This window comes from Mobula hypostoma, chromosome 17 (genome assembly GCF_963921235.1).
Source record: "Mobula hypostoma chromosome 17, sMobHyp1.1, whole genome shotgun sequence".
Lineage (NCBI taxonomy): Eukaryota > Metazoa > Chordata > Chondrichthyes > Myliobatiformes > Myliobatidae > Mobula > Mobula hypostoma.
Window position 1 is genome coordinate 33,230,827 of NC_086113.1, and position 15,526 is coordinate 33,246,352.

Below are 15,526 nucleotides of genomic sequence, written 5' to 3' on the forward strand. Positions count from 1 at the left end.
TCCACAGCGATTAAATCTTTAGGCCTGAATGAGACAACTTAAAATTTACTATGCTGTGGATATTTCAGTAATATTTGAGTAATATTGTATATATATCTTGTTTGATTAAGTATTCTTTGTTGTTTACATAGTTCATTTTTGTGTTATATGTAAAAGTATGTGAATGGCATACGTCGTTATGCCACCACGTCATATGTGAGCACCTCACTGAAGTAAAATTAAGTAGACACATTTATTCCTAGGTTCCTGCACTTTTCTTTCAATTAGTTTATGGATTTACAAAACATAACATCAGGTAGGTAGGATGTATGAATGATAGCTCATTTTATAATCTGCTGAGGGTGAAATCGCAGGTTATTCTGGTACATCCAGGGAATACCAATGCCCAGGAACGGAAAAGGCTACCGACAGTGATGGACACAGCCTAGTCCATCATAGGCAAAGCTCTCTCCACCATCTACATGGAACCCTGGTGGGATAACGTCAGTAGTAGGTAAGTTATTGGGGGGAGTACTAAGAGACAGAATCTACAAGTATTTGGATTGGCAGGGGTTTATTAGGGAGAGTCAACATGGCTTTGTGCGTGGTAGGTCATGTTTGACCAATCTGTTGGAGTTTTTCGAGGAGGTTACCAGGAAAGTGGATGAAGGGAAGGCAGTGGATATTGTCTACATGGACTTCAGTAAGGCCTTTGACAAGGTCCCGCATGGGAGGTTAGTTAGGAAAATTCAGTCGCTAGGTATACATGGAGAGGTGGTAAATAGGATTAGACATTGGCTCGATGGAAGAAGCCAGAGAGTGGTGGTAGAGAATTGCTTCTCTGAGTGGAGGCCTGTGACTAGTGGTGTGCCACAGGGATCAGTGCTGGGTCCATTGTTATTTGTCATCTATATCAATGATCTGGATGATAATGTGGTAAATTGGATCAGCAAGTTTGCTGATGATACAAAGATTGGAGGTGTAGTAGACAGTGAGGAAGGTTTTTAGAGCCTGCAGAGGGACTTGGACCAGCTGGAAAAATGGGCTGAAAAATGGCAGATGGAGTTTAATACTGACAAGTGTGAGGTATTGCACGTTGGAAGGACAAACCAATGTAGAACATATAGGGTTAATGGTAAGGCACTGAGGAGTGCAGTGGAACAGAGGGATCTGGGAATACAGATACAAAATTCCCTAAAAGTGTCGTCACAGGTAGATAGGGTCGTAAAGAGAGCTTTTGGTACATTGGCCTTTATTAATCGAAGTATTGAGTATAAGAGCTGGAATGTTATGATGAGGTTGTATAAGGCATTGGTGAGGCCGAATCTGGAGTATTGTGTTCAGTTTTGGTCACCAAATTACAGGAAGGATATAAATAAGGTTGAAAGAGTGCAGAGAAGGTTTACAAGGATGTTGCTGGGACTTGAGAAACTCAGTTACAGAGAAAGGTTGAATAGGTTAGGACTTTATTCCCTGGAGCGTAGAAGAATGAGGGGAGATTTGATAGAGGTATATAAAATTATGACGGGTATTGATAGAGTGAATGCAAGCAGGCTTTTTCCACTGAGGCAAGGGGAGAAAAAAACCAGAGGACATGGGTTAAGGGTGAGGGGGGAAAAGTTTAAAGGGAACATTAGGGGGGGCTTCTTCACACAGAGAGTGGTGGGAGTATGGATTGAGCTGCCAAACGAGGTGGTAAATGCGGGTTCTTTTTTAACATTTAAGAATAAATTGGACAGATACATGGATGGGAGGTGTATGGAGGGATATGGTCCGTGTGCAGGTCAGTGGGACTAGGCAGAAAATAGTTCGGCACAGCCAAGAAGGGCCAAAGGGCCTGTTTCTGTGCTGTAGTTTCTATGGTTCTATGGTTCTATGTATGTGAGTGATAGAATCTGGGAATGGGGGAGGCAAAGTGCAGGGCAAGGGTTGGTTGATGTGATAATGGGGAGAAAACAATGTAGGATTAATGTAAAGAGCAGGAATGCTATCAAATCATGGAATATATATTTTAATTGACTTATTTCTGAATACTAAAATGTACTCTTTACCTTTCAATAGATGTGGAGAGAACGAAAGAGAAGCCAGTTCTTTGCTACCAGCAGCAGCAGAACCTGAAGGAGAAATATCTGATAATATTGAACAACAGAAAGACAAGGATCTGAGCACTTCCAGTAAAAAGGGAACCAGGGAAGACCTGGTGAAAGATGACAGCAAAAAGAGCAGAGTAGAGAAAAAAGTCTGCAGCCAGGAGAGCACATCAGAGCCTACCCTAAGTCAAGATACAACAACGTCCGCTGCCAAACAGCAAGGAAATAATCTGGTGGTACAAAAAACTGAAGAGAGGGGCCACATCGTGATTGGCAAGTACAGCCCTAATATATATCCTGTTGTTTGAGGATCAAAGCTCATGACAATGTATGTCAATGCAAGGCAGTGTCAATGCTGAGCCAATGAAAAGTAAATTAGGCAGCAAAACCATTCTGACTTTGAAGATAAGGAGATTGAGACTAGTTCACCTGGGCAACTCTCTGCACCACAATCTAGTATTGGATCAGATCCAAAGTATGTTTATATTATAATTGGAGTTATCTTCTAAAGTCCTTACCTGTACAGAAGCAACTTCTAAGTTCAAAAGAGATGAAAAGGCTTGAGTACACACAATATTGGTTTACATAACTAATATTTCAAGTGCAGACAGACTAAACTAAATCAATATTATACAGACAGAAAGAGTAAAAAGCCCAGCAGCTGAGACAGAAGGAAGATGAAAAGGATTGAAATGGGGGTTTTCCTTGATTTACTGTGGATAGTTTGGGTGGATGCCCAAATACACATACTCAAGTACACGGTGAAAGAGGCATCAGCCATTAACTCTTCTCAACAACAGTGGACAGAGATGGGCAATTAGCAGCACTAGGGAGGCCTGACAAGGTAACCAGCCTAGCAACCTGCAGTTGTTGCATTTTAGATGACTGATAATTAAATTCACTCACTACTACTTTTGGATAACTACAGATTCAGTCAGAATATGCAGTGAGTATGATTAATTACCATCAGTTCGTCTGAAGCCAAACAAGTGTAGGGGATGGCAGGTAAGTCACCATCAGGGTAGAAATGCGCCAATGAGGGTGGAAGCAGGATGATTTGGCAGATAAATGTGTGGTTGAGAAGCAGGTGAAGGGTCAGGGCTTCAGGTTCTTGGATCATTGGGATCTCTTCTGGGGGAGGTATGACCTGTTCAAAAGTGACGGGTTGCACCTGAACCCGAGAGGGACAAATATTCTTGCGGCAGGTTTGTAAGAGCTGTCGGGGAGAATTTGAACTAATTTGGCAGAGGGGTGGGAACTGGAGTGAAGGAACTCAGGATAGGACAGATGATAAAAAAGTAAAGATAGCATGCAGTCAGACTGTCAGGAAGGGCTGGGAGGTGATGGGACTTAGTTGCAGTCAACAGGCTGAGTATCAAATCATTCTGGATGCAGAATCAGTAAGGATAGCAAACACGGTACTCAAGGTGTTGTATCGAAGTGCATGTAGTATAAGAAATAAGGTGGATGATCTTGTTGCACTATTATAGATTGCCAGGTATGATGTTGTAGACATCACTGAATTGTGCCTGAAGGATGGTTGTAGTTGGGAGCTGAATATCCAAGGTTACACATTATATCGGAGGGACAGGAAGATAGGCAGAGGGGGTGGTGTGGCTCTACTGGTAAAGAAAGGCATTAAATCAGTAGAAAGATGTGACATAGGATTGGAATATGTTGAATCTTTGTGGGTTGACTTAAGAAACTGCAAGGGTAAAAGGAACACTCACAATGCACTGGAGGAACTCAGCAGGTCAGTCAGCATCAGTTGAAAAGATTAGTCGAGACATTTCCGGTCAAAACCCTTCGTCAGGACTGAAGGAAGAACTTTGGGGAGGATTTGAAGAATGCTGGTAGTTGAAAAAAACAGTAATTTTTAAGACAATGGGGTGGGGGAGGGGAAGCAGGGAGGTGATTGGCAGGAGAACAATAGTAGAAGGAGGCAGAACTATGAGGGAGGTGATGCGAAATGGGGATAAAAGGACATTGATGGCAGTTATATACAGGCCTCCCAACAGTGGCTGGGAGGTGAACCACAGATTACAACAGGAAATAGAAAAGGCATGTCAAAAGGGCATTGTTATGGTAGTCATGGGAGATTTTAACATGCAGGTCGATTGGGAAAATCAGGTTGGTAATGGATCTCAAGAGAATGAGTTTGCTGAATGCCTAAGAGATGGCTTTTTAGAGCAGTTTGTCAGTGAGCCTACTAGGGGATCAGCTACACTGATTGGTTATTATGTAAAGAACCTGAGGTGATTAGGGAGCTTAGGGTAAAAGAACTTTCAGGAGCCAGTGATCACAATATGATTGAGTTCAACTTGAAATTTGATAGAAACATAGAAAACCTACAGCACAATACAGGCCCTTCAGCCCACAATGTTGTATCAAATATGTATTTACTTTAGAAATTACCTTGGGTTACCCATAGCCCACTATTTTTCTAAGCTCCATGTACCTATCCAGGAGCCTCTTAGAAGACCCTATTGTATCCGCCTCCACCATCGTCACCGGCAACCCATTCCATGCACTCACCACTCTCTGCATAAAAAAAACTTACCCCTGACATCTCCTCGGTACCTACAGATAGGGAGATAGGGGGAAAGTAAAGTCTGATGTAGCAGTATTTCAGTGGAGTAAGGGAAATTACAGTGGTATGAGAGAGGAGATGGCCAAAGTAAACTGGAAGGAGCTGCTGGCAGGCATGTCAGCAGAGCAGCAATGACATGCGTTTCTGGGAAAAAATGAGAAAGGTGCAGGACATATGTATTCCAAAAATTGAAGAAATACTCAAATGGTAAAATAGTACAATCATGACTGACAAGGGAAGTCAAAACAATTGTAAAAATAAAAGAAAGGGGAAAAAACAAAGCAAAGGTTTGTGGGAAGATAGAGGATTAGGAAGTTTTTAAAAACCTACAGAAAACACCAAAAAAATCCTTAGAAGGGAAAAGATGAAATATCACAAGACCACAAGAAATATGAAAGCAAGCTAGCAAATAATATCAAAGTGGATAGTAAAAGTTTTTTCAAGTATGTTAAAAATAAAAGAGAAATGAGAGAGGATATAGGACCGCTAGAAAATGAGACAGAAGAAATAATAATGGGGGACAAGGAGAACTAAATGTGTATTTTGCATCAGTTTTCACTGTGGAAGATACTAGCAGTCTGCCTGATGTTGTAGTGTGTGAAGGAAGAGAAGTGGGTGCAGTTACTATTACAAGAGAGAAGGTGCTCAAAAAGCTGAAAGACCGAAAGGTACACAAGTCACCTGGACTAGATGAACTGCACCCTAGGGTTCTGAAAGAGGTAGTGTTAGAGATTGTGGTGACATTAGAAATGATCTTTCAAAAATCAATGGACTCTGGCATGGTGTAGAGGACTGGAAAATTGCAAACGTCACTCGACTCTTTAAGAAACTAGGAAGACAGCAGAAAGGATATTATAGACCAGTTAGCCTGATCTCAGTGATTGGGAAGATGTTCGAGTCAACTGTTCAGGATGAGGTGATGGAGCACTTGGTGACATAGGAGAAGATAGTACAGAGTCAGCATGGTTTCCTTCAGGGAAAATCCTGCCTGACAAACCTGTTGGAATTCTTTGAGGAGATTACAAGTAGGATAGATAAAGGGGATGCAGTGGATGTTGTATATCTGGACTTTCAGAAGGCCTTTAACAAGTGCCACACATGAGGCTGCTTACCAAGTTAAGAGCCCATGATACTACAGGAGAGTTACTGACATGGTTAGAGCATTGGCTGATTGGTAGGAGGCAGCGAGTGGGAATAAACGGATCCTTTTCTGGTTGGCTACCAGTGATTAGTGGTGTTCTGCAGGGGTCAGTGTTGGAACTACTTCTTTTTATGCTGTATATAAATGATTTAGGTGATGGAATAGTTGGCTTTGTTGCCAAGTTTATAGATGATATAAAGATTGGTGGAAGGGCAGGTAGTGTTGCGGAAACAGGTAGGATGCAGAGAATTTAGACATATTAGGAGAATGGGCAAGAAGTGGCAAACGAAATATAATGTTGGCAAATGCATGGTCATGCACTTTGGTAGTAGAAATAAATGTGCGGACTATTTTCTAAACGGAGAAAGTCCAAAAATCTGAGATGCAAAGGGACTTGGGAGTCCTTGTGCAGAACACCCTAAAGGTTAACTTTCAGGTTGAGTTGGTGATGAGGATGGCAAACGCAGTGTTAATATTTATTTCAAGAGGACTAGGAATACAAGAGCAGGGATGTGATGCTGAGGCTTTATAAGGCACTGGTATGGCCTCACTTTGAGTATTGTGAACAGTTTTGGGCTCCTCATCTAAGAAAAGATGTGCTGGCATTGGAGAGGGTTCAGAAGAGGTTCACAAGGATGATTCCAGGAATGAATGGATTATCATACGAGGAATGTTTGATGGCTCTATGTCTGTACTTGCTGGAATTTAGAAGGATGGGGGGGAGGGGGGCTTTCAATGAAACCTTTTGAATGTTGAAAGGCCCAGACAGAGTAGATGTTGAAAGAATGTTTCCCATGGTGGGAGAGTCTAGGACAAGAGGGCACAGCCTCAGGATAGAGAGATGTGGAGAAATTTTTTAGCCAAAGGGTGGTGAGTTTATGGAATTTGTTGCCAAATGCAGCTGTGAAAGCCAGGTTGTTGGGTGTATTTAAGGCAGAGATTGATAGGTTCTTGATTGGACATGGCATCAAAGATTACAGGGAGAAGATTGGGAACTGGGGTTGAGGAGGAGAGAAAAAAAGGATCAGCTATGATTGAATGGCGGAGCAGACCTGATGGGCCAGATGGCCTAATTCTGCTTATATGTCTTATGGTCTTAAGTTAGGCCCCAATAATGAATGCACTCAGTTTTCAAGTCAATTATTTTCTGGCCAACTAATTGTCACATCTCCAATTCAGGGTTAGTACTTAAACAGGGTACTAATATTAATGTTTTTGAGTATAAATTGAGTGCCAAACCCAAATTAATTTCAAAATCAAGTAAACACTGTGAGTACACTCTCCAGGAACATTCACTCTTCCCTCTAAAATCATGAAGAAAAAGTGTGCAGTGAAGAATATTTGTGTGCATCTAAACCTGCGATCACCAAAATTCCTTGCCCATGTGTTTTAAGTATCAACAACTGACTGACATTTCTTGATGCTCACTTTACTGAGGTTTGGGTGTTTGTAGTGTGCTTATTGTTTAATGTCCAGCACTTCACACTGTGGGTTAAAATCAGAGCCTTTGATGAAGCAGTGGAAAGAAGGGTAATGTCAACTGTGTTAATGCGGAACATACTTTACAGTAGTATTGTGTTGCAAGCAGTGCCATAATCACTTCACATTGACACATTCTGTCTCATTTAAAAGATCATGATAAAACTAAATCCAAGCCAGTTGGATAACTTGTTCGTTCGTTATGAGCAGCGTCGTATGACGTGGGCGATCATGGTCCTTCCTTGACCAGGATTGTTCATGGGAAATTTTTCTATAGAAGTGGTTTGCCGTTGCCTTCTTCTGGGCAGTGTCTTTACAGGACCCCAGCCATTATCAATACTCTTCAGGGGCCGTCTGCCTGGGGTCAGTGGTCGCATAACTGGAAGTTGCGATATGCACCAGCTGTTCATATGATCATCCACCACCTGCTTCCATGGATTGATGTGACTCTAGTTGGTGGGGAGGGATGGGGATGATAAACAACTTCTACACCTTGCCCAAGGGTGACCTGCAGGCTAGTGGAGGGAAGTAGTGCCTTACACCTCCACACCTCCTTTGGTAGAGATGTATCTCTGTCCCACTGCCCAGAGTTGTTTAATTATCCACTGCAAATTATCCCTTAGTGTAGGCAATAGAAGCAAAGGTGAGCAGATGGGTGGGTGAGAAGGAATAAGGAACCAAGGTAGAGCATAGTACTTTGTTTTGCATGCCATCCATACAGTTCATTTCAAAACTTAAGTACATCAAGATAGCGAGATAGTACACAAGGAAAAGCAAGAACAGATATTGTGTTACAGTTGCAGAGCAAGTACAGTGAAGCAGAACAATAAGGTGGAAGAGCCACGACAAAGTAGATTAAAGATTCAAATGTTCATCTTTGACTTACAGAGATCAATTCAGCGGTCTTATACCAGTGGAATAGAAGCTGTCCTTGAGCCCGATAGTGCATATGTTCAAGAGTTTATATCTTCTGCCTGATGGAAATGAGGAGAATTGAGAATGTCCAGAATATTGCCTTTGATTATGTCGACTATTATGTTAGTTGAGAATGTCCAGAGTATTGTCTTTGATTACGTTGGCTGCTTTTCCGAGGCAGCAAGAAGCACAGACAGACTCCGCGGAGGAGAGGCTGTTTTTTTGTGACGGACAAAGCTGTGTCCACAGCTCTCTGTAATACTTTGCTGTCTTGGGCAAAGAAAGTAGTTGCCATACCATCCTATGAAGCATCCAGGTAGGATGTTTTCAAAGGTCCATCCATAAAAGTTATTGAGGGTCAGTGGGGGCGTGCAAAATTTCCTTAGCCTTATGAGGAAGCAAAGGTGCTGTTGTGCTTGCTTGGCCATGGTGTCCATGTGGTTGGACCAGAACAAGTTATGGTGATGTTAACACTTAGAAACATGGAGGTCTTAACCATCTCCATGTCAGCATCAATGATAGATACAGAGTTACAAGTAAATAAAGAGGAGTGAATGGGCCTGATAGGATTCATTTCTTGAGAGCCAATGTTTCCCTTCTGTGCCATTGTAATAGGTATAATAATGTAAAATACAAGTCACTCATTCATTGTTTCCTTCTTAATCCATTATAGTACAATACATTAAGTGTTAATGTCAACTTCTTAATGTTATGTAATGGTTGCAACAGATCCGCGTGCCAACATTTTTGCTTGTTTTATCTTTTCTGGTTCAGATGATGGCCCTGCTCCACCAGCTCCATTTGAACATCGGATTGTCTCAACCAATGCAGCGCAGATCAGCAATTACTATACAATACAGAAATCTGAAGTCCTTGGAGGGTCAGTTCTGCTTAAAGTTTATCTAAAAGTTTAAATTGCTAAAGAGGTATTGGACACAGTTCTAACTCTGTCACACGTCATCTTTCCCCAAAATGATTTGGGAGGTTAATGATATATCATTTACTCCAGTGGGCATCGGTGGACAGTCCAACGTCTATTGTTCCTAAATACTCAGAATTAGGATTTCAGAGTTTACCGTCATTGCTGTGAGTCTGCAATCATTTGTGGGCCAGGCCTCAGAACATCAGTAAACCATTTTGTTAACTGCAACAAATCATCATAGTAACATTGCATCTACTAAATGAACATAGCAAATGTAGTTTAATTAGTTGAATTTAATTATTTTATTTGCCATATTTGGATTAGAAGTCTTCAGCTCAATGGACCAAGCCTTTGATGACTAGTTAAGTAACTGAGCCACAAGGCTATTATATATGTAGCTAATGCAGTCATACTTCCAAAATTTCTTGGCAATATATACACCCCTTTCGTGCAAACTTCATTTAAGCGAATAAGTTGCAATGGCTTGAAATATCTTATTAATTTTGTGTCTATTCATTACAGGGGACGATTTGGACAAGTACACAAATGCATTGAAAAGGCTACAGGCCTCACCTTGGCAGCCAAGATTATTAAAACTAGAGCAGCTAAGCAGAAGGTATATCCCTTCCAGAATAATGTCAGCTGTTTCCAACGTGATTTATTTGATTTGTTTTTGACATTACATGTATTATCATTGTTTAACAGGAGGAAGTTAAGAATGAGATCCAAGTCATGAATCAACTGAATCATACAAATCTCATCCAGCTGTATGATGCTTTTGAAACAAAGAATGATATCATTCTGATCATGGAATAGTAAGTTGCATCAAACACCAGTCAAGTTTCTAGTTCTTAGACATTCATACTTAAGGATACAAAGATGTGTTCCACTTGGTGCTCAAAGCATAGCCAAGAGCAAACATATCCTAAGTTGTCATGAACACTACTGAGACCAATCCAAGTGAAAGTTCAAACAACTTTGGAAGGATTACATGCATTTTAAATTGAGCTTGGTCAATTTTATTCCTCATTGTACATGAAAGCTTTGGACTTGGATAAAAGAACTCTTTAATTGTAGTTTTTAGATTAGATTATGAAGACATGCTTTTATGAAGACTCTTTTATTGTCATTTAGTAATGCATGCATTAAGAAATGATAGAATATTTCCTCCGGTGTGATATCACAAAACACAGGACAGACCAAGACTGAAAAAAACTAACAAAACCACATAATTATAACATATAGTTACAACAGTGCAACAGTACCATAACTTGATGAAGAAGTCCATGAGCACAGTAAAGGTTCAAAGTCCCTCAAATGTCCCACATCTCACGCAAACGGGAGAAGGAAGAAAAACTCTCCCTGCCATACCCGACCACGGTTCGACTCTGAGTCATCCGAAAACTTCGAGCTCTGATCAGCTCTCCGACACCGAGTACCGAGTGCCATCTCTATCTGAACGATTCGACCTCCGTCTCGGTCGCCAACAGCAGGGAAAGCCGGGGATTTTGAGGCCTACCCTCCGAAAGATTCCTGACCACGCCGTAACGACAGCAGCGAACAAGCGTTTCAGAAATTTTTCCAGAGTTCCCCTGTGCTTTCACGTCCATCTCCATCAAATCAGAATTGTTTACGGCTCCTACTTAACGGATATGATATCATTTTTCACTGGAGGGCTGCGCATGCGCGACACGCTGCTTCTCTCTCCTCCCGCACACACAGTTAAGAAGTATTCAGTAGGGTAGCAGAAACTGTTAACTACTGACTTGGCTTGAACGGGGTTAGGGCGTAGGAGATGGATGTAAGAAGACGAGAGGTAGAAGCATGGAAAGGGAATAGGCAACCAAAGTGGGCAACTGCATCTGCTTTCTGCTTCATCCTCTGTTTTTTTTTTAATTTAATGCAATGCAATTCAAAATTAATCACCAAATTCCTCACTGGATAATGCAATGGAGTTCCAGCCAAATTTCCAATAGAAGAATCTGAAAATATACATTTGAATTAATGATGAACCATTAGATTATCTAAGTTTATCAAAAACAAATTAAGATGTCATGAGATATGTTTTCATATCGTAAATCTGAGCTAAGTGTCCAGTCGCTGCTCTAATGTTGGCAAGGTTGTAAGTCTTCTTCCCTGCAGGACATTAATGCATTGCTTGGAGTTTTACAACAATATGACAGTGTAATAGCTATTGTATTGATACCAGGTTCAGCAGAGGCTGGGAGGTTGTCACTATAAACAATGAAGGGCTGCAAATTCTGACATCTGATAAGGAAGGAAGGTAATAAGTGGAACCAGATGAGGGAAGGAATGGGGGCAGATGGGAACAGCTGCACAAGGAGATAGAGCACTCACTGAGTTGAGTGCCTGGGTGATAGGCAGGTGGAGCCATGTGGGGGTAGGGAAAGAGACCAGAGAACAGGATGATGGACAGAGGTTGGAATGAAGATTGTGTGTGAAAGGCCTGGGTGAATCAGAAGGGTGGAGCAATGAACAGAAAGGGTTCTCATTACCTGAAATTGGAGAATTCAATATTCATGCTGTGTGGTTGTAGATTACCCAGGTGTATATGGGGTGCTGTTCTTAAAGTTCATATTTGGCCCTACTCTGGCAGTGGAGAAGGCCAAGGACAGACAGGTTAGTGTGAGAATAGATAGGGACATTAAGATATCTTGCAACCTGGCACTCAGGATGGCCCCTGTGACAGAGCACAGGAGCTCAGCAAAAGAGTTACCAGTCCATGTTTGGTCTCACCAATGTAGAGAAGACTACATCGAGAGCATCAAGTGCAGTAAACCACATTGAAGGAGTTGCATGTGAATCTTGCACTAGTCCTTTTGCCTCCACAGATGTATGGGAGTTGGGATGTAATGTTGAAATTGTACAAGGCATTGGTAAGGCCAAATTTGGAGTATTTTGTACAGTTCTGGTCAGCGAATTATAGGAAAGAGGTCAACAAAATTGAGAGAGTACAGAGAAGATTTATTGGAATGTTACCTGGGTTTCATCTCCTAAGTTACAGAAAAAGGTTGAACAAGTTGGGTCTTTATTCTTTGGAGCGTAAAAGGTTGAGGGGGGACTTGATAAAGGTATTTAAAGTTATGAGGGGGATAAATAGAGTTGACGTGGATAGGCTTTTTCCATTGAGAGTGGGGGAGATTCAAACAAGAGGACATGAGTTGAGAGTTAAAGGGCGAAAGTTTAGCGGTAACATGAGGGGGAACTTCTTTACTCAGAGAGTGGTAGCTGTGTAGAACGAGCTTCCAGCAGAAGTGGTTGAGGCAGGTCCGATGCTGTCATTTAAAGTTAAATAGGATAGCTATATGGACAGGCAAGGAGTGGAGGGTTATGGGCTGAGTGCTGGTCGGTGGGACTAGGTGAGAGTAAGAGTTTGGCAAGGACAAGAAGGGCCGAGATGGCCTGTTTCTGTGCTGTAATTGTTATACGGTTATATGTTTCATACTGTATTGAGTTCCTCAAACAACTTGTTGTTTGCTCCATATTCCATCATCTGTAGTCTCTAGTGTCTTCAGTATTATATCTTTACCTGATGACTCTTCCACATTAGCTAAAGTATTTGAGCTCTTCCATTTCCTCAGGGTTCAGTGTTGGGACCACTTCTTTTCCCATTATATGTCAATGATTTGGATCACTGAATTGATGGTTTTGTGGCCAGGTTTCCAGACAATACAAAGATAGTTGCAAGGGCAGGTAGTGTTGAGGAAGCAGGCTGTCTGCAGAAGAATTCAGACAGATTAGGAGAATGGGCAAAGAAATGGAAGAAGGAATACTGTGTAGGGAAGTCTATAATCATGCAATTATGCACTTTGGTAGAAGGAATAAAAGCAAAAACTACTTTCTAAATGGGGAGAAAATTCAAAATTCAGAGGTGCAAAGGGACTTGGAATCCTCGGGCAGCATTTCCTAAAGGTTAATTTTCAGGTTAAGTCAGTGGTAAGGAAGACAAATGCAATGTTAGCATTCATTTTCAGAGGATTAGAATATAAAAACAAAGATGTAATGCTGAGGTTTTATAAGGCATTGGTCAGACCACTCTTGGAGTATTATGAGTAGTTTTGGGCCCCTTATCTAAGAAAGGATGTACTGCCGTCGGAGAGGGTCCTTAGGAGGTTCATGAGAATAACCCTGGGAATCAAAGGGTAAATGTATGAGGACTGTTTGATGCTCTTGGGCCTTTACTAACTGGATTTTAGAAGAATGAGGGGGGATATCATTAAAACCTATCAAATATTGAAAAGCCTAGATAGAGTGAATGTCGAGAGGATGTTTCCCATAGTGGGGGAGTTCAAGACCAGAGAGCACAGCCTCAGAATAGGGGGATAGCCATTTAAAATAAAGATGAGGAGGAAGTTCTTTAGCAAGAGGGTGGTGAATCTGTGGAATTCACTGCCACAGGTTACAGTGGAGGCAACGTCATCAGGCATCTTTAAACTCGGAGGCCGATAGGTCATTGATTAATCAAGGTGTCAAAGGTTACAGAGAGAAGGCAGGAGAATGGTGTTGAGAGGGATAATAAATCAGGCATGATGGAATGGCAGAGCAGACTCGATGGCCAAGTTATCTACTTCTGCTCCCATGTCTTCTGGTCTTGTTTGAATGGAGAAGGGGCACAACAGCTCCATTTTTGCCAATTCTCAGTTTTACTTTCAGTGGTGTCAATAGCAGGTGAAGGTGTCTGGAGTTTCACACGCATTTGTTGTGTACTCCAACGTCCGAAGTGGAAGCTTAGGCAACCAGTTCATAGACTGGGTTTAAGCAATTTAAAACAAAATGCATCATTAGTGGTATGAATGTGAACAAAGACCATGTTCAGTATCTTTTACCAAACTTAATTATGGAGTGACATTAAAATAGGGGTACAGTCAATATATTAAAAACAAAAAGTACTGGAAACCTCTGCATCTGTGGAAAGAAAAACAGCTCATGTTTCAGAGCAGAAATCCTTCAGCAGAACTAGGCAGAGAGGAAACAAGTGAAATTCAGAAGCAGAGTCCTACAGAGGCTGCCTGATTAACTGAGGGTCATTAGAGATTTATAGCATACTGTATGTAGTTTTTGATTTTGTTACTACTGACATTATAATTGAACACATAGAGCAAACCTGGTCCTAATCAGCAGCCAGCTCAATTAACCTAATGAGAACAAAAAACAAAGGAAATCTGCACGCTGAAGAACTAAATCTCAGAAGTCAAAACTTATCTTTGGGCACATAAGCTAATATGCAAATGGCGCCTTGTACTCCAGATCTGAAGTTTCATGGAGTTCAGTGAGAATACGTTTGGGAACAGGATCATAGTTCACAACAGCCATAGTATTGTACATTCAGGGTGTGTGACCAACAATGAATATTACTCTTCTATCTTGCAGCAGGAATTGTCACAGGATGTTGTTCAATGAATCATGAATTCACCTTTTTCCATACAGTATTGAAGGTGGCGAACTATTTGACAGGATCATAGATGAAAACTACAATTTAACCGAAATGGACACAATCTTATTTGTAAAGCAGATTTGTGAAGGACTTCAATATATGCATCAGATGTACATCCTTCACCTGGACCTGAAGGTAAATGGTGGTGAAAGATACTTGTGAACCCCTTTGCAAGCCAGTTAAAATTTACCCACAGCAAAGAAATTATAACAAAGTTAAATTATAAATACTTGAAATTGTTATTTCAGAGAACTGAATATTCTTTTCCCTTGTGACTAACATATTAACATTTTCTCATGCGGGAGAGCAAATTACACACAACTATGTGTGTGATTCCTGTCTCCGTACACAGGCCCAGTGTTTCCTAAGATTTCCCTGGTGTTCCATATTTAACTCATGCAATGTTGAGATATTATTGGTCTCTAGCCTCTGTCATTTTTAATGTATGCCACGAGAAGGTTATTTAAAACACCTAGGTACAAGTGGTTGCTCCCTAGAGCTAAGGTTTAACATCCAAGACAGATTGTTATTTTGTAAGTCACATTCCAGTCAGTTAGAGAGAGGCAGTTGTTCACCCAAGGGTTTGATGGCATAGCTTGATACCTGGAGTATTTCTGGATCAGTATGGAGAACGTGCGTACCCACAGTACTCGGGTGCATAATGACACAGGTTGGAGTATTACTGCCGATGTGAAGAGGCCGTTTGTAGCTAGTGTTTCATATAGCAAACTTAAGAGTTGCTGGGAGGGATAGAAAGATAAAGAAACAAAGCTCAGGATGTGATAGTATCTGCTGCGACTGATAGAGGAGCCCAGCACTGAGCCCCCGACTGATGGCACTGAAGTTGCGACGGTATTATGTAAGCTGATTATGAGAGCCATGGGCCTCTGTGCCACTTCATACAGCATCCTAATATGCTTGGCTAGATGAACAACCAGCTGTAGGTCACCAGTTA

The 15,526-nt window shown here is 41.4% G+C and overlaps 1 protein-coding gene across 4 annotated transcripts in view; it reads left to right on the plus strand.

Moving 5' to 3' along the window:
* The window catches only part of LOC134357922 (myosin light chain kinase 3-like), a 207,110-nt gene that overhangs the window by 154,340 nt on the left and 37,244 nt on the right, over nucleotides 1–15,526 (plus strand). For all 4 annotated transcript variants that reach the window (XM_063069700.1, XM_063069697.1, XM_063069698.1 and 1 more), the window contains 5 exons: nucleotides 2,041–2,342; nucleotides 8,969–9,074; nucleotides 9,639–9,732; nucleotides 9,822–9,931; nucleotides 14,565–14,706. In XM_063069700.1, the coding sequence (XP_062925770.1) occupies nucleotides 2,041–2,342; nucleotides 8,969–9,074; nucleotides 9,639–9,732; nucleotides 9,822–9,931; nucleotides 14,565–14,706 (754 nt within the window). The remainder of the gene's footprint in view (nucleotides 1–2,040; nucleotides 2,343–8,968; nucleotides 9,075–9,638; nucleotides 9,733–9,821; nucleotides 9,932–14,564; nucleotides 14,707–15,526) is intronic.